Below are 24797 nucleotides of genomic sequence, written 5' to 3'. Positions count from 1 at the left end.
CACTCGCTCGTCAGCAGAGCAGGGTGAACTCGTTTCATGCTCTTAAATGTGCTTGGCTGAAAAGCTAAAGTGGTTCAGAGGCTGATTCATGAGCAGATCAGCCATGCCAGCCTGGGGAAGCCAGCGCTCGCCCTGGGGCAGATCGAGCTGCCACAGGCTTCAGCTATCTGATTTTATGCCACCTGCCACACCTTCATTTATTATTCCTGTGGTTCTTTCATTACGATTGCACAGTATTAAAAAACTATAATTCTCCATATAGAATAGCACCAGCAGCAAGTAAACTCACAATTCAGCGTTCAATTTCAATTCATTTCCTCGGTCATGTTTTATGGCCAACGATGGGCGGAATCTTTCAAACCCTTACTTGAATCAATAGTCTTTGACCTCAGAAACACACCCACACAAGTAAAAATTAGCACAACTGAGCCTCCAGTTGATCTGAGAGCCAAATTTTAAAGGTGTTGCAAACTATAATATGGCACAGGTGGTCAGTGCTTTATTACTCAGGAGTAAAGTTTTCAGTTGTGTTTCTTTGCATATAAGGGAAGGTGATAAAATGCCACAGAGTGTGGATGTCAGACCAGTTTTCCAGTATATTACTAAAACTATCTATATAGTTATCTATAGTTATTTATCCCAAGTTGCAGCAGATTCACTACATGCATCAAGTTTTCTAATGCATACTCTAATTAAAAAAAAAAATTAAATAGTTGCAATGGTTTCAAGGATTCCAGCAGCATCACTGCTCACTACAGTCCTGTGCCCTACAAATAAAGATTTAAATTATAGAAAAATGAAGAGTGAATGTATTTGGCCTGTTCCACAGATATTCACAGTTTAGCCATTAAACAAGCATATTTTCAGAGGCTCCAATATTGTTAAAGACTTCTCAGAAACATGTACAAAACCCCGCTCTCACACAGGTACACCAGCATTACAGAGTACAGTCTGTTCTCGTTTAGGATCATAAAATCACCAGGCAATCCAAGGGAAGGTCCGATGCCCTCTCACTTTCAGCAAAGAGTGGCACCTTCAGCTCCTGGTTCAGGAGTTTAAAACTGATACAGGTCTGGTTTGCATTCTGTAAATGGCAATTAAAAAAATGAAGTTAGGCTAAAAATAAATGGTACTTTGCTAGATAGATCATTTGGCTATTTTTGCAAGTATTCTACCCAACAGGTAGAGTTGCTCCTGCTCTGCTGAAAGCAGCACAACAAGAGCAAGGCTGTCCTCTCGTACTGAAAGCATGGGACTTAAGCCACTGGGAATTGTACATCCTTTCCCCAACAGGAAATAAGATTTTTCCCTTCCTGTATATTCATCACCACCGTCTTTAAAAAGAAGCTGTATTACATTTGATGCACTAAAATGGGCTAAGCCTTGGAGTGCTACAAATTTATTTCCTTACTACAATCCACATTCAGATGACAAGATAAACACCCTCCTTAAAGAGCTCTATCCCTCATCCTTCAGGCCTGCCGCAGGTTGGTGTATAAATCAGTAGCAGCCACGGCCATGACTTTGTGTGCATGTGCATGCACTGGCTATCCATTTGAATAGTTGTGTTTTCACACTCTGGACATTTTAAAATCCCTTTAGGAAAAAAAAATGAAGTGAGGAACAAATAGTTTAATAGCTGAATGAATGAGTAGTCTCAAACTTATAAATACAGTCTTCATTTACTATCAAATCAGGTCTCCATTTGGAACTTTTGCTAACAAAGTAGCCTCTGTTGGGGAATTTTTTTTCCTTTTTTAAAATAACAGCACCAGCAAAAGTCTCACCATAAATTCAGTTATACCAGCACAAGTGCTTTGGCCTGCTTTGCTCACCAAATCAGAATAAAGTTTTGCTGCCAAACAGTGCTTGTGCCATGGTAGCTCGGAAGGTTATAGTAGCAAGGACAAAGCTTTGAGTACGTTTTCCTATAATACAGCAAGTTCAGGGCTCCCCTCCTGCAAAGGGACAGACTCAGCTGCGTCTGGAACAACTACATTTGTTTTCCACAGCTGAACATGTCTCCCAGCAAGAGCTTGCAGAAGCAGCATGGACCAAACTCTCCTTTTATTAGATGAAAGAGATGCTATCTGTGGCTTGTGGGTTTGTTCTTAAACAGTTTTCAATACCCACATTTTGTTAGTGATTTATGATCTCAGACCCAAGCTATTGCATAGGCTGCACACCAGCAAAGCTAGTGACAGAGTTCAGGCAGATCCTCCTCCTCTCTCTGCTAACCCCTCTGGGGCACAGCAGATGTGCAAAGCATGCCATCCTGGATCCAGTGACAAGCTCGCCACTTAAAACCTGTTTCCCGTTAGCTTTAAAACCCTTATATCACAAAAGCCATTGGATGCTACGGATGACTGTCCAGGTTTTTTTTTTTTGTTTTGGTTTGTTTTTTTAATTGAAGCTGGTTTATGATCCTGAAATGCAGCTCTGAAAATAAAGGTGTGTAATGGAAGCGTATCAAATTCATTAAGCCAGTACTTAGCTCTATAGAAAGCCTTGGCAATCATCCCTTTTACCAAAAGGTGTAAAAAAGTTGACATACTAAAATTAAAAAAGGTAGCATCAATAACCAAAAAAGTTTCAACCAGTGTTAATAAAACTCCCTTTAAGTCACAACAGTTTCAAGAGGCAAATAGTCCCAATACAGGCATTGTAAAATAATAAATTGACTCCTATCCAAATATTATCAAATCAGTCTAAAAATGACTCATCTACACTGTTGTCATTAAGAACACATTAAGAATTCACTTTGTCATCAGATGCCGATATTGTTGCTCCAGAAAGTGTGGAGTATTAACTGCGATTTAGCAATTAAACATAGGTTTTAAAAAACTGGTTTTTTAATATTAATGCAAAAGATAGTTCCTCACATAGAAGTACTGTGCTTGCCAGACAAGTAAGATAATACTTTAGGTATAAATCAAACAAATTAAAGCAGAATTATACCACAGTTTTCCTTGAAGACTTAGGGTTTGTGTGTTGCTTCTGTCAATGTTTAGCAAACTTAAGAAGCAGAACCTTTGGTTCTTTTAGTCAAGTAAAAATATTCTCACATAACCACAAAAATACAACTTCCAGAGAAAATGGAAGTCCATCAAGAAGTCCACTTTCAATAAAACTGAGGTAGTACTGCTCTTTTATTATGTGATGTGTAAGAGATTTAGATACAAATCGTCATCTACCACTCAGTTGACTGACAGGTACAGTAATTTTATAAAACAATCCCAACATTGAGTTTGAAACTCCAAAAAAAAGGAATGATCTGGACTCATTCGCTAGGAGTTAGCTTAAAGTGGGAATTAGCCATATTACAAAAAGCTGTTGCTTATGTTGTTTTTTAGAGCCTTATTACCAGGGGATTAATGCATTTATAGTTAACAGTTAACACTGCTGTTCATCTTGGTATAAAACCTTAAAATTATTACAGCCTAAAATTTCAACAATGTAAACAGCACTACACACAGTACAGACCTGCCCTGACAGATGTAGTATGAAAAACTTAATCCGGCACTGTATAATTTAGCAATGTTAATTTAACCTAACTAAAAAGATCTACATTGTGCAAGAAATATCAGACTTATTTATACTAATCTGAAGTCTTAAAAAAACCCCCAAGAACGCTTAACTTGTAGCCAGGGTCAAATATTTCAGGGCAAGAGTAAAAGGAATAACCAAAATTAAGAAAGTGCCTAAAACATGATACAGCATTTTAGAGCCCTTTCAAAGACAAGGCAGAAAAAGGTGTAAAGTAGAAAAATCTGGAGCCTCGGTAATTTCCAGAAACATCCAGAGTTTACATTTCATGAAGGGCAACAGGTTGATTTCGTCACTGCTGCGTCGACGCCGCTAAGTCTGTTCCTCCGCACACAGGCCCTCTGTGTCCGAAGACGTAATACATTTGGTTTCCTCTTCCTTTTTCCTTCGCTCCATTTCCCACTCCACAAAGGTATCGAAGAGACTCGGCCAGGCCTCGTCCTCGCTGTAGTTGCTAAGGTCCGGTCCAATCACCTGAGTAAAATTTAGAAACATGTTCCACGTGTCCCGGGAGATTCCCTTGATTCCTGAGGGGTTCTCGATTAGGAAGTGTAACCACTGGTCCAAAATGGGGGGCTTGTTTTGGGTGAAGACTAACTTCCAAAGGGCAATGGCTATTTCCCGATGTAGCGACCTCTGTCCTTCTTCAGAGTCCAGGCCGAACTGGAAGGTGAAACGATAGAGATCCTTGAATTTATCTTCCTGCTTGGCTTCGTTTAAGAGGCTGGGGAACCTTGCACAAATGCCGTCAATGCTGTCTGCGTTTATTGCTTTGCAGCCTTCAAAAAACTCCTTCCTATTAAGCAAGAGAAGAGAAATTAGTGCGAGCGCTTCCCACCAACCTCATGTGCTTCCCATCTCCGTTCAGCTAGGCCAAATCAGAAGAGGGTTGTCTGGACAAGACAAAGTGTGCTCTCAGCCCAAGTAGCACAAAAATCTTGGCAATGGGAGCTACTGGAAGGAGAGACAATTCCAAGAAATTTCTCATGGCTTGGGGAACCACAGACACCATTCAGATCTGCTGGGGCACCGTTAGCATTCAAAAGACATTTTGCTGTCTGGCTCTCTGACTACTCGATAATACCACATCCAGTGCCTTTCACAATAAAAAGTGAATAAAATTTACCACTGAAGAAATGCCAAATGTTTGAAAACACCACATTTACACCCTGAAGCGCCATATATAAACCAGCTTGATTCAATACTGCCCATGTCTAAACGCCCATGCTCTGGGCGAGCTGTTCTCAAGGGACAGAGCAGTTCACTGGTGGCTTTCCTGTGGTTTTTGGTTGCTCTTCCAGCCTGCAAAATAAAAAGGGTGCCAATGGCGATGGTCAGCAAGGCACCTGCCGAGAGAGTGGAAGAGAGCACAGCATCACACAACGCAGGCTACAATGCAACGTATAAACACTGCTTGAAGCACCAGTCCTATTCTAATTAGCCTACTAATCATCTAGCCAAGTAGGTAGATGGTTAGCTCTGATTTCTTTAACGCTCATGAGCAAGTGTTATAACCAGCCAATATTAACCAAAGCCAGCAGACTGATGCAGGACGGGCTGGAGGGAAGACAGGAGATGGGGCAGCACTCAGGAGAACAGAAGACCGCATTGCTTTCCTTGATGGAACAAGTTGATCAACACCCATATCATGGAGTGTGCCGTTAAACAAAGGTAACCTCTCACCACTAGATTTGCCCTCTCTCCAAGAAAACCAAAACGATGTTAATAAAACTCATGGTGGTTGTGCAGAATCACAGATACTACTTGCAATTCCTTTACCATGTTAGCAAATACTTGCACCACCAGCCTCTAGTAAATCCACATTTGCATTCCAGAGTAACTCATCCATTTGACACACACCCACATCCACAAAGACTCTGAAGATGCTGGAAAAGCCATCTGTGTTCAGTGCACAGCAGAGGCTTGCTTCAAGGCTCACAACACCAAAGTAGTTTTGAAAGTCATAAGCTAAGTAGAAATAGGTAGCATTACTCAAACCAATCTAAATAGACCAAAAAATAAAAAATTCATTCTCTCTCAGCAAGTCCCTGTAGGAAGTCTTTACTTGCTCTTACCTGGACATTGATTATCAAAGTTGGGGGGGGGCTGTTGTAGTTTCGGATTTGGGTTTTGTTTGTTTGGTTTTTCCTGGTAAGTTTTAGCCATTCTGTCGTTTCCTATAGCATCACATATGCTATAAGCCTGCTGACTGACCCCCTTGTCCAGAAGGACAGACAGCACTTTAAATACCAATCACTTGTCAGCCAGTATGAAACAGCTACCAGTGTCAAAAACCTTGCGTTTCCTTCCCTCTCTATGCTTTAACAGGATTACACTTCAAAAAAGACATTAAGTATAACATTGGTTGGGCAGGAACAATGCTTAGGAAGCAGTCTGTCATTCTTTCACAGAATAACAACAGAGTTGGTAGCAATTACTAAGGAATCGCACATTAAAGCAAAAATTAATTTCAGTGTCCAATTATCTTTCACCAAGATAATGCTGGATACAGTAAAACTGCTTTTGGTAAATCAAGAATAAATGAATGTCTACAGAATCTCACTACACTGCTCATCATTAGCAGCATAATGTCCAAAAACACATTTTCAATTCTGAAACCCACTGTGAGGGCAAGGGGAAAAGAGGACAATACAAAGCTTACCTTCCACAGTGGTAGGAATTAATTTGATCAAAATGCAAGTGTTAGAAGAAATAAGTGAAGCTAATGAGGCTGTCTCTCCAACATACAGATGACAGGATATACTTTAACATATGAAAATAATTACAAGTTCTACAAGAACTAACCTTGTAAATTTGCACATGGTAGCAGCCTGGAATTTCCAAGCCAAAACTAGCACTTTAAATTCAGTGGGATCAACACAGAGGTCATTGCAAAATCGTTCCATTCCTTCTTCCAGTATGGCATCTTCCCGTTCATCCTTATACCTCCTAAATAACTCCCCGATCCTTTGGAGCGAAGATTCTTCTGCGCTGGAAACAGAGTCTTTCTTTGTATCTCCAGAAAATGTTGGAGGCTGACTAGATTCTACAGCAGCGTCTGTTTTCTTTGTCCCATTCACAAGTATATCTCCTGAAGACTTCCCGCAAGCTGAACCATGGTCGTCTTTGTGGACTGCACTTCTCTTACTATGCGACTTGCTGCCAGATTCCCTTTCCCCATTTTTGCTGCCAAGGGTAGAAGAAGGATTCTTGCACTTCGTGACACACTGGCCCATGATGTTGCAAGCCCAGCTTTTAGAGCAGTCCCCTTGCCGTCGGACACCCTCGCAGCTGCTCTTCAACACATCTCACCATGCCATTAGCGGCAGTCAACTAACCTGAAAAACAGTTTCAGAGTCAAATTTCTGTTTCTCCACAAAGAATATTGTAAGCATGAAATGCGGGATAACACTCGCCAGTAAGAGACCGACTTCAGGATATTTAAGTTTTGCGTACTGAAAAGGACTAGTGTACAGAAGGTTGGCATATGCCATAAATTTCAGGTAATTTCAGGCTGTTTTACCTAGAAATCAATGCAGCTCACTCAGTGGCTGCAGTATACTAACGGGTCCTAATAAAGGAAATTCCTAAAATTCTTACTGTAACATAGGTTACAAAGAGGTTGATTCATGTACAGGCTTCATCAAGACAGACTACTTTAACCCAGAAATATTTTAAAGGAAATGGTTTTTAAAAGTATACCCACATTTTATATATAGAATATAAAACACTGAAACAAAGCAGTGGGGGGGGACGGGGCACTGATGGGACAACCTGGCAGAGACTTAAGCAGTAGATTTAGACTGTACCTTCAGCAAATGGGAAAAAGGGGTTTCGGGGGGGGAGGTGGCGTTTCCTTTTTGCGGGGGGGTGGGGGGGAGTTGTGAGGGTTTTTTTTAAACAGAGGTTGGAATCTGAATTTTTATTCTTCAAACATACACAGAGCATGTTTGCAGAAAGGAGGCAACACTCACTTTTCATACAAGATGGTGTTTAGGAATTATTCATTGTTTCAAGTGGGCTCCTCCCTTCAGGTAATGAGACAGACAGGGGAGGGGGCCTTTTTAATGAAACTTTCAGACAGACACACATGCAGATAAGAAGTAGTAATTCCAGTTCAGTTTTTCAAAAAAAAAAATCAAAATTAAAATGCCAAAATGATTTCATCATACTCTGTTTTTACAAATCACAATGTTAAAGCCTTGCATATTTGGAAAAGATATTTTACCCACAGAAAAGGTTTCTTAAATTTTCCCTATTAAAACCAAACTAACACTCTGACACTATCCTATCAGCATGCAGCCACGCCATGGACAGTCCATTTCTCAGAAATACCAACTCCAAGAAAGCAATTGCTTATCATATTCCTCCTTTACCCACTTATTTGCATTTCACCTCCGCTGTCAGTTAGGCAAAAGCCTCAAACATAAAAATTGGGTTTGCCTTGTCTTTGTTTACTGCTTCCAGGTTACAGAATTAGAACAAGAAAGAAAAGAGATAAAAATTAAAAATGAAGAAATAAAATAGATGTCATGTCAGTTTTTCTGTATTCTTTCTTGGGTAAAGCTCTTCTGAGACCAAACCCCTGTTTTAAGCTGTAAACCAACTTGGAACAGCAGCACCAAGTGCAGATGAATTCTCCAGATATTAGGATTACAAACATAAATCTTCTCTCAGCCATTATACTTGTTTTGGCAAAACAGCACATGTGCAGTTTCATGAGCAAAAAAAGAGAAGTATTTTTGCCAGTACAACTACAACAGGCAAGATGCTGGTTTCAACTACCTGGCTTCTCTTGCCCTCCCCAATCCCTTTTCTTAAGCTCATAACCCACAAACAAAACTAACAAAAACCTATTTTTAAGCAGCAGAAGGAACAAACATCTGGTACATCCTTTGATTAAAGATGAACTTTGTAGCACCATTTTTACAGGCAAGTCAAGTTCAATTTAATATATTCAAGAATAATTTCTTATTCATTTGTATTTTAAAGGATTCATTAAAATATACATTTCCACATAAACAACCCAAAAGACATTTCCACTCGTCCTTAGTACTTCACAGCTCTTTGTGAATTGCAGAGTACTGCCACGCGTCTGAGCAACATCATCTTCTCTAGTCCACACCAGTCATTTTTTCATTACATCAAAACAAACAGGATGTTATTAGGCAGTGTAAATTACTGCTTAGATTAACTCCCAGATACCAGCCTTCCTTTTTTTTTCCCCACTATAAATTAATCAGAATTCAAATGCTCAATCTACACTAATTCTTGTTCTTCTCTCAGTTTCTCAAAGGCAGCTAACACTACTTTGGCTAAGTTTTTCTTTAGAGAGAAGCATGCAAGTAAAGGAACAGAATAAAAAAATCCTGAGTAAAAACTAGTTAAAGTAGAGATTAGCTAGTTTATAAAACTTTCTGCTCAAACACATAACACCAATTATTAGCTGTTGGGGATTCAGAACAGCTTTTCCCTATGGGCAGGTTAAAGAATAGCTGCCTATTAGTGAATGGTACTTTCCTCTAAAGTAGCTGGTAGTAGTCAAATCACATGCAGCATAATGGACAGCTATGAATCCAATTCACTTTAGGAATCCCAACTTAAAGTTTGAAAAAAAAAGAAAAAAAAGACAGTTTGCGAGACTAACTTACATACTCTGTCCATAAATTTTCCTAACGGAAGTGATTCATGCTATCATGCTTCTAAAGCAACTGCTTGTATTAATGATGATAACAATCTAATATTCAAGTCTACAAAGTGACATCACCAGTATGATGAAACAGACAGGGTTTATTGTCATTTGCTGTCATGAAAAGACAGCATTACAATACATAGAGGGAAGGTCAGCCAGCAGTATTAAACACCTGTACGTGAGGAAGCATCCCAACAGCTGTTTCTGAAAATCCCCGGAGAGCACAGTAACATTAACCCATAGAGTGCAAGTTAACCGTGTCCCAAGCAGCGTACCCCTATAAAAAAAAAAACAAAACACATTTTCTGTACTCCAACCTACTTGCCTTACAAGGAGCCGAGTGCTGCTCCTGAACAGCCACTGCCTGGGCTCTGCTAGTGCTGCTCCTCCCTGCAGTAACAGAGTTCTTCCTTCCTCCCTGCCAAGGAGGTTTTCAGAGCACAATCCTACTCGTTATGAATAAACACTAGAAGATACTGAAGTACAGTTGCTGCAATTCCTCACTTTTCTACTACAGGAAACTTGATGCCACATGCCAGATACTTTGAAGCATTCTACCCCAAAAATAGCAAAACCAGCTTGAAAAAAAAAAGTCAGACTGCATCTGCTGGCAGTTTGTGCATATATCTGGTTTTGTAAGAGAAAAGTCTTTTGGTGCTCCATCAGTTATCCTTTTATAAAATGCCTTCACTGAGCTGGATCCACTTCACTTACTAGTCACCTCCGCTTCCTACATGACTCAGGTTTCAAGGCATAAAAGCAACAAGAGCCTCGGAAGGAGATAGAAACAAGTGGGAGAACTCGGCCCTTTTGTTAAGGAAGGCTGGAAAGAGGATCCAATTGCAGCATCAGGAGCTGCACTGAACTGTGTTCAAGGAGTATGAAAAAGCACTCTCAGGAAAGCGAACAGAGCTACTGATCTAACTGTAGAGCAAAGCAAATGTCATGTCTAGGTCATGCCGATTACAGTTAAGTGCGCACAAGGACATGCAGAGATGTTTCTCCCAGCTGGATCTGGAACTACAAGCATAAAGTTCTCCTGTACCCAAAGGTTTATACTGGATTGGTGGTAAAGCACCAATTCCCAAAAGGATCAGTTCCCAAGAGCAAAATTACTGTAACAGATTTGTACAATGTAACAGCGAGACACAAAAGGCAGCGCTGACTACTAGTTTTGCCATTCTACTAAAAAAGATCAAAATTCAGGACTAAGGCTGGAACGTACTCGGCACTACAGGATGCAGTACTTCCAAAGAAGTTTGATTACTCAGACAAGTATTGAGCAATAACCTACAGTAAATATGAATCACCAAGATGCCCATGAGGCCATCTTCCACATAACAGGAACTGAAAGCAGAGATCGACAATGATGTTCTCTGCTCCTTTCTAGAAGGGAGTAAGCAACTGGAAACACAGGAAGACTAGTGCTGGTGAATACAGCCAGTTAAAGGAAAGCCACCCTCTAAGAACAAAGGATGTGTAGAACCATACTGCCCAATACATTAAACGGAAAACCTAGAGAAGATTGGGAAGACCTTGCTAATGCGTTGGTGGGGCTTTTTGTTTTGTTTTGGGAAGGTTTTTTTAGGGTTTTTTGGTGTTTTATTTTAAGTGCTGTAAGGAAATTAGGTTTTCTCCATTTTCAAGTGACCAGATCACACGTAACCCAAGATTTGAAGGGAGCAAAAACAACGAAGTGACTCAGTAATAATTCTGTCATACAAGCACACCATGGCACAATTGAAAACAGCAGCACTGAAGTGGGGGAGAGCTGGCAGGAGGAGAGAAGATGCAAAGGAAATATTTAAGTAACCCTGTATTTTTCTTCAATGACTGACGTTACTGTAGTAATAGAAATTATTGGATACATCCAGAGAATAATAAAACACAGCCACACATTACGCCATTTAATAAAGTATTGCATCAGAAGGTATTTACAATGAGTTTCAAAACACAGAAAGTATCAAAAGAGGAAAAAACCCTCCATACATTCAAGAACACCTGAAAGACAAATTTAGGAAATGTCGTAACAAAAGGGGACACAGCTCAGCCAACCACTAAATCCCTTCCCAAGTAGCAGTTCACTAGCTAAAGCAAAGACAACATTGCTAGAGCTTAACTAAGCCTCAACTTTTTGCAAACTCTTGAGCACAGCCTGTCAGAATTTTACAGAATTTCACTATGCATTATCTACCTTTTAGTGGACATGGATACAGGACTTCTAAAACAGCTGAGAGTAGAGAACAGTATCATGGGTGCCCCATCTTTTTCCAGCTCAGAACAGATACACACAGCTTTCCATTGGGGAGCCACGAGAGGATCACTGCAACTACTGAACAAGAAGCAATCACTGCTCTAACAGTTGATGCTGGGCAAATGATCTTGTAAGCAAACAGCTAACACTTACATAGTTTCAGCTACACAGGGAATCATTCCACTATCTTCACAGCCTCCTTCAGGCTCCCTGGGTTCCACATGGAATGCTGTAAGACAAAAGACCACACAAATCTTTACATTTAGAAGAGGCTACGAAAACCCTAAAATGCACCAAATCCCTCAGAAGTGACTATGCATTTAATAAAACCCTTCATAGCCAAAATCCATTTGTTGAAAGAGTCATTTTATAAAACTACTTCACTTTTTGACTTATAAAGTAGCATTAAAACCATTAACTCTGTATTATCATATAAAGCATAGATCAGGTACTGAATACAACAGACAAGTTCAAATGTTTGTTAGGAGTAAACACACACTTCTGGATACTTTTACGGCTTTCAGCATGGGAGAGTTAATTCCTCATTTCATGCACTCAAAGCAAAACAGAGGACATGCTACCATTGTCAATGCATGTTAGCTAAGCGGCTGTTTAATCTGTGAATGCCAGACAGCTGCTACCTAGCAAAGCATAATTTGGGTCTAGCAAGTAATTCTCTTTTTTTCATTCTCTAGCACATTCTTTTCCATGTTTGTTTTCCCATGTTCAGTTGAGCTGGTGCAACTTCACTTCTCTTAAATTCCCAGCTCTGCTATATAACTATGAAGCTCTGAAGACGACAGACAAAGGTATGTCTGGTTTGCGTAGCGAGAGCTACAACCACAGCACCTAGTCAACACTTCTGTTTGTATCTGATCGGGGGGGGGGACAAGAAAGCTCTGACAAAACTCCTCTGCTTTACCATACTAATAGAAACACTAAAATGTCTTGGGTTTACAGCTCTCAGTAGATCTAGGGAGCAGGCAGGTGATCAAAAGCTACCTTTCTGCATGCTTACTTTTTACATGAGACCTGCTTCTTAGGAAACAAGTGGGAACATCAGTTTGTTCAGTAGAAAGTAGGGAATGGATGTAGAAAGACAACCATGAAACAAGTTCTTATCACACATGCCCATCTCCACATAAATTGAGTTTTCCCCAAACTTGAGTCCTATATGTGGATTAGAACAAATTTGACCCACAAATAAAACCTAGTTCTGATCAAAGCTTTTAAAAAAGCTTTTAAAAGCCCAGGGAAACAGGCATCCAACACTTCAAAACCCCTAGAAACTGTGGAGTGGTACTTTCGGCCGCAATACACACACAGAGCAAAAATGTATCGCCACTGAACCATTTCTGGGCATTTACTTTTGAGATGGATAGTCCAAAAAGCATACTTCACTCTGGATTTATATCCTCCACTTCCAAACCTCATCTTCCACACAAACACACACACACACACCCCCCGACAGCTTCACAGCTCTTTTAGCACACACTCCTGCTGAAAGGGCCGCCCTGTGCGGGCGCACAGCCACCAGCCAGCTTAAATGTGTAGGGGAACACAGGAGTTCCTGCCTCTCTCACGGTGGAAGTACTAGCTTGGATCTCTTTCTATTTGACCATAGCATCCCATGAATTTCAAGAATTTAAGAAAATGTAACATCTGGCACTTCTATGTTAATTTCTTTTGGCCCCCTGCAGCTAAATAATTCCTTTTATAAATCATCAGGGGAGAAAAGAAGAGACGGGAGGGACACAGGGCGCTGTGCAGCCTCATTCCCCCAGGAGCCTGCTTAAATAGAGGAGAGGCAACATCTTACACTTCACATTTTAAAAACCATTGTCGTGACAACTTTATGCAACACACTAACTACTTTTCAAACAGATTTGTATTTCTTTGGAAGAAATCTATGATCCACCATATCTACATCTCCAGTTGACTACAGCACATACTGGAAGAAAACACTTATTTCAAGTTCAAAAGAAGCTGAATCTGATGGAGTTCAGCCCTACCCAGCAAAAGCCAAACTTTTTCAGGTTGTTTGAAGTAGTTTCCATGTTGGCTAACCTGTACACACACTGTCTAGAGCCAGAAATTTTAACATGTTAGAACCGCCAGCTACAATTCTTCCCCCATTCTTACTACTTTTATTCTACCAAGATGCCCATTTCACCTTTTTTTAATTTTTAATGTAGTAGTACAAGCGTAAACCTCCGTGATAACACAATTATGGGATGTGGAATAAAAAGTTAGTATGAGTTAGCAGTTAAAAACACAAGCTCTTCAAGTCTGTATTTAAAGACTATCATAGCACAGCAATGCGCTGTGGCCGACTTAATCCCTAAATCACGCAAAGTGACTGTGGCAGGGGTGGAAAGAAGCATCAACACTTCCGTGGCACAGGTTTTAATTCAGTCCTTGGGTCAGGGTTACAAGGTATAGCCATATGCTATGATCACCAAGCATCCCCCCTTGCCGGCGCAGGAGGAGCATCATGCTACAATAACTCAGAAAACAGCCTGCATCGTTCGTTAGCAATCCCACTCGAAGTCCACTGGGAAAATAAATAAGCAAGTGGCATGCACCCTCAGGATTATGGAGACCTTTGTTTTGCTCACCTGTCTCTCTTTGCACCTGTGTCTGACTCCCCCCTGTGACTTTGGCTCTCCTGCGCACTGGTGCACAGAGGATCACGCTGCAGAACACTGCAGCGCCAAAGCTGCTGTCGCCCTCGACACGTCCTCAGCAGCTCTTCCAGGGGTAAGAGCTGGTAGCGTTCTCACAAAAGGCAACTTTCTTTGCTTTTCTGTGGGGAATCAGTGAATAATTAGTGATATTGTTCCCCTCTTCAGCAGGCAGAAACTGAGAGGGTCAGCTCTGCATGTGGAAGATTTTACTGTGCAGTTAAGAGTTTTATACTGCAGCACCCAAAGCGCTTGGTGCGTAAGTGTTAAAGCATAAAGGAAGCTTTGGTCAGCAAAGCCATCACATTATGGAAACTGCTTATTTCAAGTCATAACCTGCAATGAAACTTCCTCAGCAAAAGCACTCTGGCTCCAGCACAATGGGCACATTATGGGCTTTCATTAGCCCAGAAGACACCTCACCACATCCCTAACCAAGTGCTGTGCTAGCACCAGTCTGTCACACAGATCTGCTCCGCACCTCTGCTGCAGAAATACATTTATGCAAAGTTACTTAAGAGGAAGTCTAAAAGCAGGAAAGTCCTGCTGCAATTAGTTAAAATGAATTATTAGTTTGCCAGGCTTCCTGCAGTTCAAGCACCTTTCAATGAACTACAGTCAGGTTATGATTTTGGGGGCATACAGATGGGAACTTTGTCAACCTGTTCCAAATCAGGATAACAAACTATTTCTGATTAACCTCGCTTTGAGCTTCGGAAACAAACCAGATTTAGAAATCTGATCAAACTGGGTAAAGTCTGCCTCTACAGAACACACCTGTATCAGAGTAGAAGCTAGTTACACAGATGCATGAAAAGGGACCATGCAGAGTTTTGGCTGCCACTTGGCAGAAGGCTAAATGGCAGTCAATGGGAAAACCAAGCCAGACAACGCATATTTTGGAAGCCTGCATACTTTCTCAAATAAGATGTGGACTGCTTTGAGAAAGACCATACTGGAAATGCTTAACTAGCCTGGAGGGAAGACAGAGGCAAAAATATCTAAAAAAATTCAAGTAACAATAGATTCAGAAAGTGCTTCACCATGTCTACAGTCCATAATGCTGGGCCACTTCTCAGTGCCAAGAACCAGAGCTATCACCAAACCTCTTCACAGAAGAGGTTCCACAGTCACCAGGAAGCAGGCAAAAATCTCTTAACAAACAACTGCACCTCGACATGGTGTGCTGTCAACTTCAAGTCCAGGGCTGGGACGTCCAGGGAGATTTTTCCATTCAAAACTCTGGGCAGAAGAAGCCTGCTTTCAGCACTCTTGAAGAGCATCCTACTAAGATGCAGGGCATGACACCACATTTCATGTTCAAACTCCAACAAGAAGTCTTAAGAAAAAATGGAATAGATGTTTCGGACTGTAGTTCACTGTGTGCAGCTAATTATACAAGGTTAGCTTAAGAAAAAATGAATAATAAAGTGAAAAATGATAGGGAAAGAGAGAGTAAAGGCACCTTACTACTGTTTCTCATGGAAGACATATTCCTTAAGCAGCTTTTTCAGAAGACACACATGGATCATCCTCGAATCCCTCCCTTTCTTTTACACTCTCTAACCACACAATACCTTACTTACTGATTACTTCTCATTGTTTTTCCATTTGGCCCCATTAAAAAGTTTTAAATCCTTTCCTATTATGTGCTTCGTCCTACTTTATTAGGTGGGTGGAATGATTTGTTAGGATTATTGTATTTTCACAGAGCAAACCCAAGTCCAGTTAGCTAAATAGCATATAATCTTAGAAGGGTGCCTTCCGATGCTTCTATAATGTAAATAAATTAATGAACTAATTCACACAGCAGCAGTACTTGCTTTAAGAAGTCTGTTTAGGCTATGAGCAAGACAACAGGCAGAGGGGAAATCAAGACAGCCAAACGATGTGGCTGTTCAAGATCATGCCATCAGTTTTCAGTAAAGCTGAAACCAGAACCCCAACCAGATTCCATCTGATTCCCTACCTCGTACATACTTAGACATGAACAAACTCGTTTGTTTCACTGCACCTTAACTCAAACCCTGGATGAGTTTGAATCTACCACCTTCAAAAAACAAAGCTTCGGTCACTGAGCAATTCATCTCCATCCATTTAAAAACTATCAATCTTCCCCCTCTCCCCTGAGATCCTTGTCAAAGGCCATACAACTCTCAAGATCCAGCACTTACAAAAAGCAAATCATCATCTAATGAGGGTTTGTGGGTTTTTTCCCTTTAATGTGTAAAGGAGTGTAAAAGAATAATCCTTCAGTATTTTTCCAGGGTACACTGTAACTTTTGCACAGCATGATAGACCTTTAGCACCTCGGTATGTATTATGAATAATTAAAGCAGCACATGCCAGGGGAAGAGCTACTCTGTGCTCAGACACAACCAGTTCACATCTCTACAGCAAAACGGCAGATTATGGGACCAACTGAAACTGCGACCCTCAGATATCTGACACAGATGCATCCCGCTGTAAGCATCTGAAAGTAGCTGCGCTACAAATGTCCTTACCCTGAGTCCATTCCGTAAATTAATCTACGGAAAACTGCAACTATCCTGTAGCCAAACCAGAAAACTCTGAAAAACCACCTCAGTCTACAATCCGCTCTGCAATGGAAAAAAACATTTACTTTTAAGCTGAGCTAAGCGCGCACAGATTTTCTTTTGCACCAAGCTTAGCTAGCAGACTTCACCTTGCAGTGGCCGAGGCACCTCTATCCATTACGTGCAGCTGAATGTAATTCAGGTAGATATCAAGTAATTCCCGTAATAATAAGATATGCTTTAAACTAATTGTAGTAAGTTAATAACTTTACATTTCTTACTGCTCTCAGTGAAGAAACACCAATCACACAAAAAAGGAAGTCCTCCCAGCAGCTCTGGTTAACAGCGTCCCATCTCCAGCACAAAGCAGCCGTGAGAACTATGACCCATACAGCTGCCTAACAGGGCAGCGAAAGGGACAAGTCTAAAGACAAGAGCCAGACCACCTCATAAGATCACTTCTGGCAGCAGATGCTCATAAGGAGTTTACAGAAGGCCCAGTAGCCATCTCGGTAAGTGTAACATAGTTTACAGGCTGCCAGCCAAAAGAATCACTCATTTCGTGCAGTTGTGTAGGAACTTCATTACCAGCTGACCACATAAATACTGGAATCATATTTAAGTTATGTACAAAGAATTGTTCTAAGTGAAAGGACAGGCATCTGAAAATGCTTTAAGAGTATATGCTTGGACTTTTAAACTGACTGCAGTTTTTAAAGCAGAAAATACACAAAGCCACCTGCAGAGACCCTAGTTCTCTCTACTGATTTGAGTCCCGACTTCCCTATTACAGTGAATGACACTAACACTTCACGCTGTACCAAGGATGCTGCAGACCTTAACTGTATCAAGAGCTCCAAAGGAGCTACTTGAACTTAGGTCATCAGTTATAACAAAGGCTCTCAGCTCTCCTTGAGAAATCTGGTGGCAGCTTCAACCAACACACACATTTTGTTAATAAGTTTTCACATATCCTTGGTTTCACTTGATGTCCTGTGTCTCACAAGAGACAGAAGGTGTGTAGGTATCTATCCTGTGCTTCACGAGACATAATCACTAACTCCAAGCACAGGTAACTGTGCTTGAAGCTGGTATACATCAGACCTTTGGCACTTCCAGACTGCCCATTTATGTGCTGATCCAGAGTACTCAAGGCTTTCTGTACAGACTCATTTGTAATGAAAATATTGACAAGTCAGCATATGACCAAAACCAAGTTCTAGGACATTTGTGTTTGTGAGTCTATTACTAAGCTACACACGCCTCCCATAATGATAGGCGTTAAGATTATTTTTCTCCCTCCCTTTCAATTTTAAAACAAAAGGATAAGACTGACGGCATTAGATGTTTCAAAGTTGCAGAAGGAAAAGTTGTATTACACTAAAAAATTTCAGAGTAAGAACTAAAACCTGCCACTTTCTGCTACTACGTGGATGCAAAAATAAGACTGGTATTTTTCAGAAGCACATAATCCTTTTGGTTTAAAAAAACCACTTATGTTCACTAAATAGGAAAAGTGAGACAACAAATAACTATGACTGTCATACTGTCTTTGGCAGTCTGACTTTCTGGGAATAACAAACTGTGACAGGAGGTCAGTAACAGCATTCTCACATTTTGCTAAGTAAGTTTTGTCTTTCACAAAACAGATGCCACAGACAGAACAGCATTTGTAACTATTCTTTCTGAGACACCAGAAGATTATACTAGCTCGTTCTCTTTACTGGAATCCTGTCTCACCATCTATGCTTTTGTTGGTTTCTCTACAGTATTCCTACTTCTGTGAAAGAGTTAATACTTACAGCTAAGTAGTCCCCTAACCGTCACTCTTCTAGTATCAAAACATTGCAATTAAATAACCTTTACCCAAAATGCAGATTTTCTGCTTCCTTCAAGATGCAGATCATTGGACTGGAAAGCTGCCCCCCAAGACACATGGATAAAATGGAGGCATAACGAGTCTAAATGGGTTCATTCTCAGATTATCTTTTAGGCAAGAAGCTTTGATTCACTTTCTCTTCCCCTGTTTGCTCTGTTCTGGTTAACAACGAGATCAGAATGTAAAAACATCACCAAAGGGTAACACCAAAGCCACATGTGACAAGGAGAACCTCCTTATGTCACCATAAGGAATACTGGCATTTGTGCAAGGGAAAGCAGAGCTCCCCTTCGGTTTGCCAACCATCACTGCCCCTGGGACTCTCAGACTTGCTCACCGACAGCCAGTTACCGATAGCTGAGCAGTTCCACAAAATCTCATGAAAGGGCGAAGTCAAGGTACAAGTGAATGATGGGAGCACGTCTGCAAGTCTTGGCTTTTCTGATCACTCCCCGGGAAGGCTTCAACCCAGATCTGTAATTACCTGACTCAAACTAGAGTTGCGGGGGGGGGGGGGGGGGGGGGGGGGGGGCAAGATAGCTGACTGTTTCAAAAGACACACTTGAGACAACTTACTGTATAGAAGCCACTGAGAAAACTAGCACAGACAGTTTACTCGTGTCATATGTTTACAGGGGGTAAATTGCAGGTGGCTCTTTACCAGAAGGCAACATTTGCCTTGAACATTTGCCATGAAATTACCATTGTTTCAAGTTAAGTTACTATGTCATTACTGCTGAATAACTGAGAGTCAAGTATACAATTAATCCATGTCACCAATGCAGATAATCTGCAAAACATTACAGCCATTTAATCTAGTATTTTTAAAAGGAGGAAGGGGGAAGAGACAAAAGAAATTATTAGACTTCCAGTAACCAGAACACAAAGCCTATTAGTCAGAGGCAAATAGAGGAAAGGAAGCCAGCGAGATAAGATGCAGACCCCTAGGGAGAAGCAGCCAGAGAGAAGGAGCCCATTCGGGGAATTCTGACGAAGGCTGTTAAGGGGGTTCCCTCTTATCTTCTTGTGACTACCAAGCCCCTCAAGTGTTTACAGATTGTTCTTTCAGTCTCCAAGAATTCTGTCTGCCAATCTTCAGCTCCTTCTTTATTTTTAAGAATGAGGATGAAAGAAAGGACTGTTTTTCTAACATCCCATGCCTTTATTTTTACAGTCTCTTCTTACTCGGAGAAGTTTTCCTGTTACATTCACTACTACAGACCCATGCGCCTAATGGAAAAATAACATTGTTTCTGCACTTTGCAAGTTCTTACAAACTGCCAAAACCCCACCACGATGGATTTAATAGTGCTCCAAGGCTCTAAATTAAATTTATCAACACTTCCACAGCACCAATAAAGAAAACCGAGTCGTACAGGGTGGACCAGTTCTGAGCAGTACGGGGGGACTCGCACTCCTGCCAATTTGCAGTTGTGCATCTCTTTATATCCAAACCACCTTTACATCCTTTTCTGCGATAAGGAAATGCAAGTTTAGAAGAGTCATGTTTATCCCCCATTCTTCCACCCCCTTTCCATCTACTTCATATTCCCCTGCCCCAATACACATACACAGAACATAAAGGATTTTTTCCTGTTCCTTAAGCTGAACCAAAGAAAGCAGCAGAACCAAGCCTCTTCCTCATCCACGCACAAATTTGTCAGAACAAGTCCCTTTGTCTTAGAAGTCTGTCAAACTGTCTGGCAGCCCCTCTTTCTCAAGATATACTTCCTTAACTAATTTCAGTGATGGTCTTCCAAAACAGCTGTTCTTAGTTTTCTCTCAAAGCCACCTCTTCAGTTCATCTGATCACCTTTTTTTCAACACAATTCATGCTAAATGGAAGCAAGATGCAATTATGAATGAATTTCCAAGATCAACAAATTATAAGAATTACTGACACAAATCAGTTAGAATTTGCTATGAACTCCAAAATAAAGCAAGAAACTGTGCAGAGAAGGCACCTAACCCAGCCTTAAAGATCCAAGAGCCGATTACAGATCATGTTGCAGGCTATCAGTCTCAAGAGGAAAGCAATTTCAAAAGCATCACACTGAGCGGCCAAGTAGTATCAAAGCTGTAAGTTCCCCCATTAATGGCTTTGTGAAATATTTTAAGGATTATAATCATTCATGCCTGCATATAACTTGCTATTAGGAAATAATCAGAATTTTAGAAACCATTACAAGAGCCGATGCTTGCAGTAAGTTTGTAAAGCCAGTTGCACTTTGCAAATCTGAACTAATTCAACACAGATCACAAGCTCTCCTTTATCTGCTGATGTGCAGAAAATCTTTGCTTTAGACTGCGTGCTGCCTTTCATGTAAAGGGCTATGAAGGTTTTTCACAGACCACTAACACACACCTGTACGGGGAAGATTTTAAAGACAAACTACAGAACTGACAAGAACGTGCAGTCAGATTTCTCTTCTTCCACGTGCAATCTTAACCAAGGGACTATGTTTCCTTTTCTGAGGATTATCTTTTACCAGGGAAACATGCAGCAGTGTTCAGATGCGCTGGAGAAACACCAGTACTCAGACATTGTCTCTTCCCATTGCTAGCCCAAATAAAACACTAATACCGTAGTTACACATTAACTGTTTAACAAAGAGGCTCTTAGATAATAAGAACGTGTTTAGAGGAGATGTCTTTTGATCAACTGTTTTCCCAAAAAAAGACAGACCATGCAGCACAACTGCAACTGCCAGTGAAGCCTGTCTGTAATTTTCAGAAACGTAAGGCAGAAACGTTCTGTTCTTTTTGTTTGTACAGCTATACCCCTTTTTTAGAGCACTTAACCTATTACCCCTTTAAATTATGCGGCAGACATCACCATTTAAAAAAAAGTTACCAGCTGTGGATCAATGCTGTATTCCAATACTTGGCATCAGATTGTTCAGTTATCAATGTAACATTTTGAAGGACAGCATACCAGCAGTGTTAACTGTTTAAAAGATAATCAATGATTCTTTCCAGCAACTACAGCGCTAATAGGAAGGGCATACTCTTTCAACCAATATTTGCCTGAAACACCGATTATGCAAGTTACAATTCAAGTCGTTATGAGTGGCTCATTAGTACCACCACAGCCCCAAAGAGTAAGAGTGATTAACGCAGATTGCAGCTTTCCCAGGAAGGGTAAACACGCTCAGGAGAGGGAGTGAAAGCTAAAGTAGGAAGAAAAGTGGCTTTGAGAAGGTGATTACGAGAACTATCTCGGAAATCAATTGCTCCACAATTTATCTCTCTTTTTCCTGAAAACACTACGAATAGACACCTTCCAGCGCTACACGTGTAAAGGCTGGGCACGAAGAGCGTTTGAACAAAGCAGCCGATCTCCTCAGCCCCGGAGGGGACGCGGTGCTGCACGCGGAGAGGTGGTTTGCCAAGAAGCCTGGTGGGATCCTGCAGACGGCACACGCCAAAATAAAAAAATACGGAAAAAAGCCCGAAGTCAGCCGGCACCATTACCGGGGCACAGGAGCTAGCGACGGGCGGGCTGGGCTCGGCGGCACCCAGCGCTGCGCGCCTGCTGAGCCGCTGCACCGGCCTGCGCGGAGCCAGACCCAGGAAACACCAACCGGAGAAGCGCTCCGGACGGGACCGCCCCGCCCCGCGGCACCGGGGGAGGCTCCCGGCCGGGCACGCCGGTACCGGCGGGCCGTCCCGGCGGCTGCCAGCCCCGGGGACCGGGCGGGCTGCGGCTCCGCGGAGGGAGGCAGCCGTGAGGGGGCAGCGGCGGCGGCGCGGGGCCCCCAGCGCCCAACCGGCCCTGGCGGGGCTGAGGGGCAGAGCGGCGGCCCCCGCCGAGGCAGCCGGCCGAGGCAGCCGGCCGAGCCCCCCAGCCCGCGCCGCCGGCCGGGCCGGGCCGAGCCCCGCGCTGCTCCCGCCGCCGCCGCCGCCGTCCCCCCCGCCCGCAGCCCGGCGCGGACGGGAAGAGACATGGTCCAATTCACTCACCTCCGCGGCTCCCTGCGAGACTGCCTCCCCCTCCCTGCATCACTTCCGGGGGTGAGCAGTCAGCTGGCGGCGGCGCCGCGCCGTGACGCAAGGCGGCGTGCCCGACGCCGCACGCACGGTGAGGGCAAGGAGGGCAACGAGTCGCCGCCTCCCTCGCCCACCGAAGTGGGGGGACGAGGCCTAGCGGTGCGGAACCGCCGCACGCAGGCGGGGAGCGAGGCCCCGGCGCGCTTCTTCCCGAAGGTAAAGAGAGGGGGTGGAGAGTGAGCAAGCCGACGCGCGGGGAAGACGGAGGGGAGGGGAGAGGCTGGCGGCTTGGGGGGTTGGCCTACCCCCTCCGCTTGACGCGTTGGTTCCGCCCGGCTGCGGGGGCAGTGCCGCCCCGGCCGCCAGGGGGCAAAAGGGCGCCCGCGCCTGCCGCGCCCCCCGGCGGCCGGGCGGCTCCGGGCAATGGCGGGGGGGCCGCCAGCGCCATCTTAGCACTGGCACCCCCCCTGTGTGGCGCACAGGATGCGGAGGACTGCCAGGCCCCCCAGCCACCCTGCTGTCACCCACAGTGCCACTGTCTGCCCTGTGCTGCTTGGCCTTTGCCTTGTGCCGGGGTAGGCCTGACCCCCAGAGCAAGGAACGTGGTGGCCTTGCTGCCCAGCCAGTCCCTGTGCCTGCCTGACTACACCAGTGGCTGCAGGAATGGCTGTGGGATGGCCCAGCTCCCAGGTGGTGTGGAGAGGGTCCTGTGCATAATGAGTCCTGAACCTCTCCCCTGGGCCTGCAGTTGCTGCTGACCTGGAGCTCGTGTCAGGGGGGTGTCCTCCCACCCCGTCACCAGGAGGCCTGAGGGCCCTATCCCCACAGAAGCCAGGAGAAGACTCTGGGACAGATAGACTGGCCCTTACCCTGACCCTGTGTTCCTCTGCCCTTGTGCTGTCTGTGAGGCAGGAGGCCCCAAAGGCTGATCCATACACCATTCAGGAGAGTCTAGTGCAAATACTGTGTGAAGCTTTGTTCCAAAACTCCTGAATTTGAATGGGATTCACACACTCGATTTCCAAAAAAACCTTTTTTTGATATATGCCCTGCTATAGTTCTTAATTAGTGACTAAAAATCATACCTATCAATGTCCTGGGACCGAAGCGTTTGGAAACTGAAGCAGAGGGTTCATGAAATGAGTTTTATTAAATGACCCACAGAACGAAGTAAGAACGGGGGTAGGGAGGATTGTTTCTCTGCTAGCATTAATATTTATACCTGTTCTCGAGTTTGGGAGCAGTTCCAATGCTGGGAAATATTTCTATTCATGCATTTAGTTGCATTTGGCTTGAAGCCAAGGTATGAATAAGGTACATAAATCCATACTGGGTTTTGTGTCCATGTTGTTATATTTCTGTATGCTTCTATATTATATAAGTAAGGCCATCCAAGGATAGCTGAGACTTCATTTTCTCCGCTAAATTTGTTGCACTGCATTAAAACCTCTTTCTCTGCTTGTCACTAATAGAGAACTAAACACAAAGGAGGAGAAAATGGTTCTAAATGTATGAAAGCATGAGCAACAGGGTTGCACAAGACAAGTTCATATTGCTTTAGAGTTTACCTGGACACTGTGTGCTTTTCAGGAGAAAGCTAAGAAATATGTAAAGTGATTTTTTTGTTTCCCCTCCCCCTCTCCACAGTCTAAGTCAGCATTTCTGTTCTTCCTGAGGCTACTACAGCATGGGAGGCACTCCCAGAGCAAGAGTCTGTCTGTCCTACTAAAACCAGATAATGCCTCGACCCCCTCAGACTAAGAAAATGAAAACTCTGTGATCAACAGGGACTAGTTAAGGGTTTACACTTTCATTTATTCAAATTAAGACAATGTTGTAAAATCCTAATTTTCTGTAATTTCCCTTATTTGAAATGACATAGGAAAACCAGCGATAAAATCCAAGTCCTTGCTTGTACTACTTAGTTATATTCTCTTTGCATGCAGTTTCCTTTTTCTGATCAAAAGACCGCTCCGTATGTAAGAGAAAGCTTAAAAGAGATCCAAGTTCAGTCAAAAATCTGAGGCGCGAATAGAATGGCAGAGTTCTCATCCCAGCTGATGAACAGTGTACGTACAAAGACTTAGAGAGGCTGGTTCAGAGGTGCCGATCGGTGTTTCAGATCAGGGTTTCAGATCACTTCAGTTTGCCAGCAGAAAGATACTGACACGGCAAAATCTAAACCCATGTGAAAAGTCACCTTGCTTTCAGATAC

General features: G+C 42.8%; 2 protein-coding genes across 6 annotated transcripts in view; one reads left to right on the top strand and one right to left on the bottom strand.

Moving 5' to 3' along the window:
* Nucleotides 1–1617: 1617 nt before the first annotated feature.
* DCUN1D3 (defective in cullin neddylation 1 domain containing 3) lies at nucleotides 1618–22687 on the bottom strand. Of its 4 annotated transcripts, none has more exons than XM_075514750.1 (4): nucleotides 22556–22687; nucleotides 11646–11721; nucleotides 6352–6884; nucleotides 1618–4342 (listed from the first exon to the last, which is right to left on the bottom strand). In XM_075514750.1, the coding sequence occupies exons 3-4, from the start codon at nucleotides 6780–6782 to the stop codon at nucleotides 3859–3861; spliced, it is 915 nt and encodes a 304-aa protein (XP_075370865.1). In that variant the 5' UTR covers nucleotides 6783–6884; nucleotides 11646–11721; nucleotides 22556–22687; the 3' UTR covers nucleotides 1618–3858. The 4 variants fall into 4 exon arrangements, with proteins under 4 accessions (XP_075370865.1, XP_075370866.1, XP_075370867.1 ...); XM_075514751.1 differs by lacking the exon at nucleotides 22556–22687 and adding an exon at nucleotides 22067–22404; XM_075514752.1 differs by lacking the exon at nucleotides 22556–22687 and adding an exon at nucleotides 21873–22015.
* The window catches only part of LYRM1 (LYR motif containing 1), a 28490-nt gene continuing 26356 nt past the window's right edge, over nucleotides 22664–24797 (top strand). For both annotated transcript variants that reach the window (XM_075514756.1, XM_075514755.1), the window contains exon 1: nucleotides 22664–22798. The gene's annotated coding sequence lies outside the window, so the exon portion shown is untranslated. The remainder of the gene's footprint in view (nucleotides 22799–24797) is intronic.

Source organism: Mycteria americana, chromosome 12 (assembly GCF_035582795.1).
Source record: "Mycteria americana isolate JAX WOST 10 ecotype Jacksonville Zoo and Gardens chromosome 12, USCA_MyAme_1.0, whole genome shotgun sequence".
NCBI classification, from domain to species: Eukaryota; Metazoa; Chordata; class Aves; order Ciconiiformes; family Ciconiidae; genus Mycteria; species Mycteria americana.
This window is presented reverse-complemented; position numbering and strand designations above follow the sequence as displayed.

What these genes read in the sequence shown, in the direction of transcription:
- DCUN1D3 (XM_075514750.1), bottom strand. Translation starts at nt 6,782, where the DNA reads ATGGGCCAGTGTGTCACGAAGTGCAAGAATCCTTCTTCTACCCTTGGC. An exon ending in ACCATGTGCAAATTTACAAG is followed by an intron (nt 4,343 to 6,351) that starts GTTAGTTCTTGT and finishes CTTGCTTAATAG; the next exon opens with GAAGGAGTTTTTTGAAGGCT.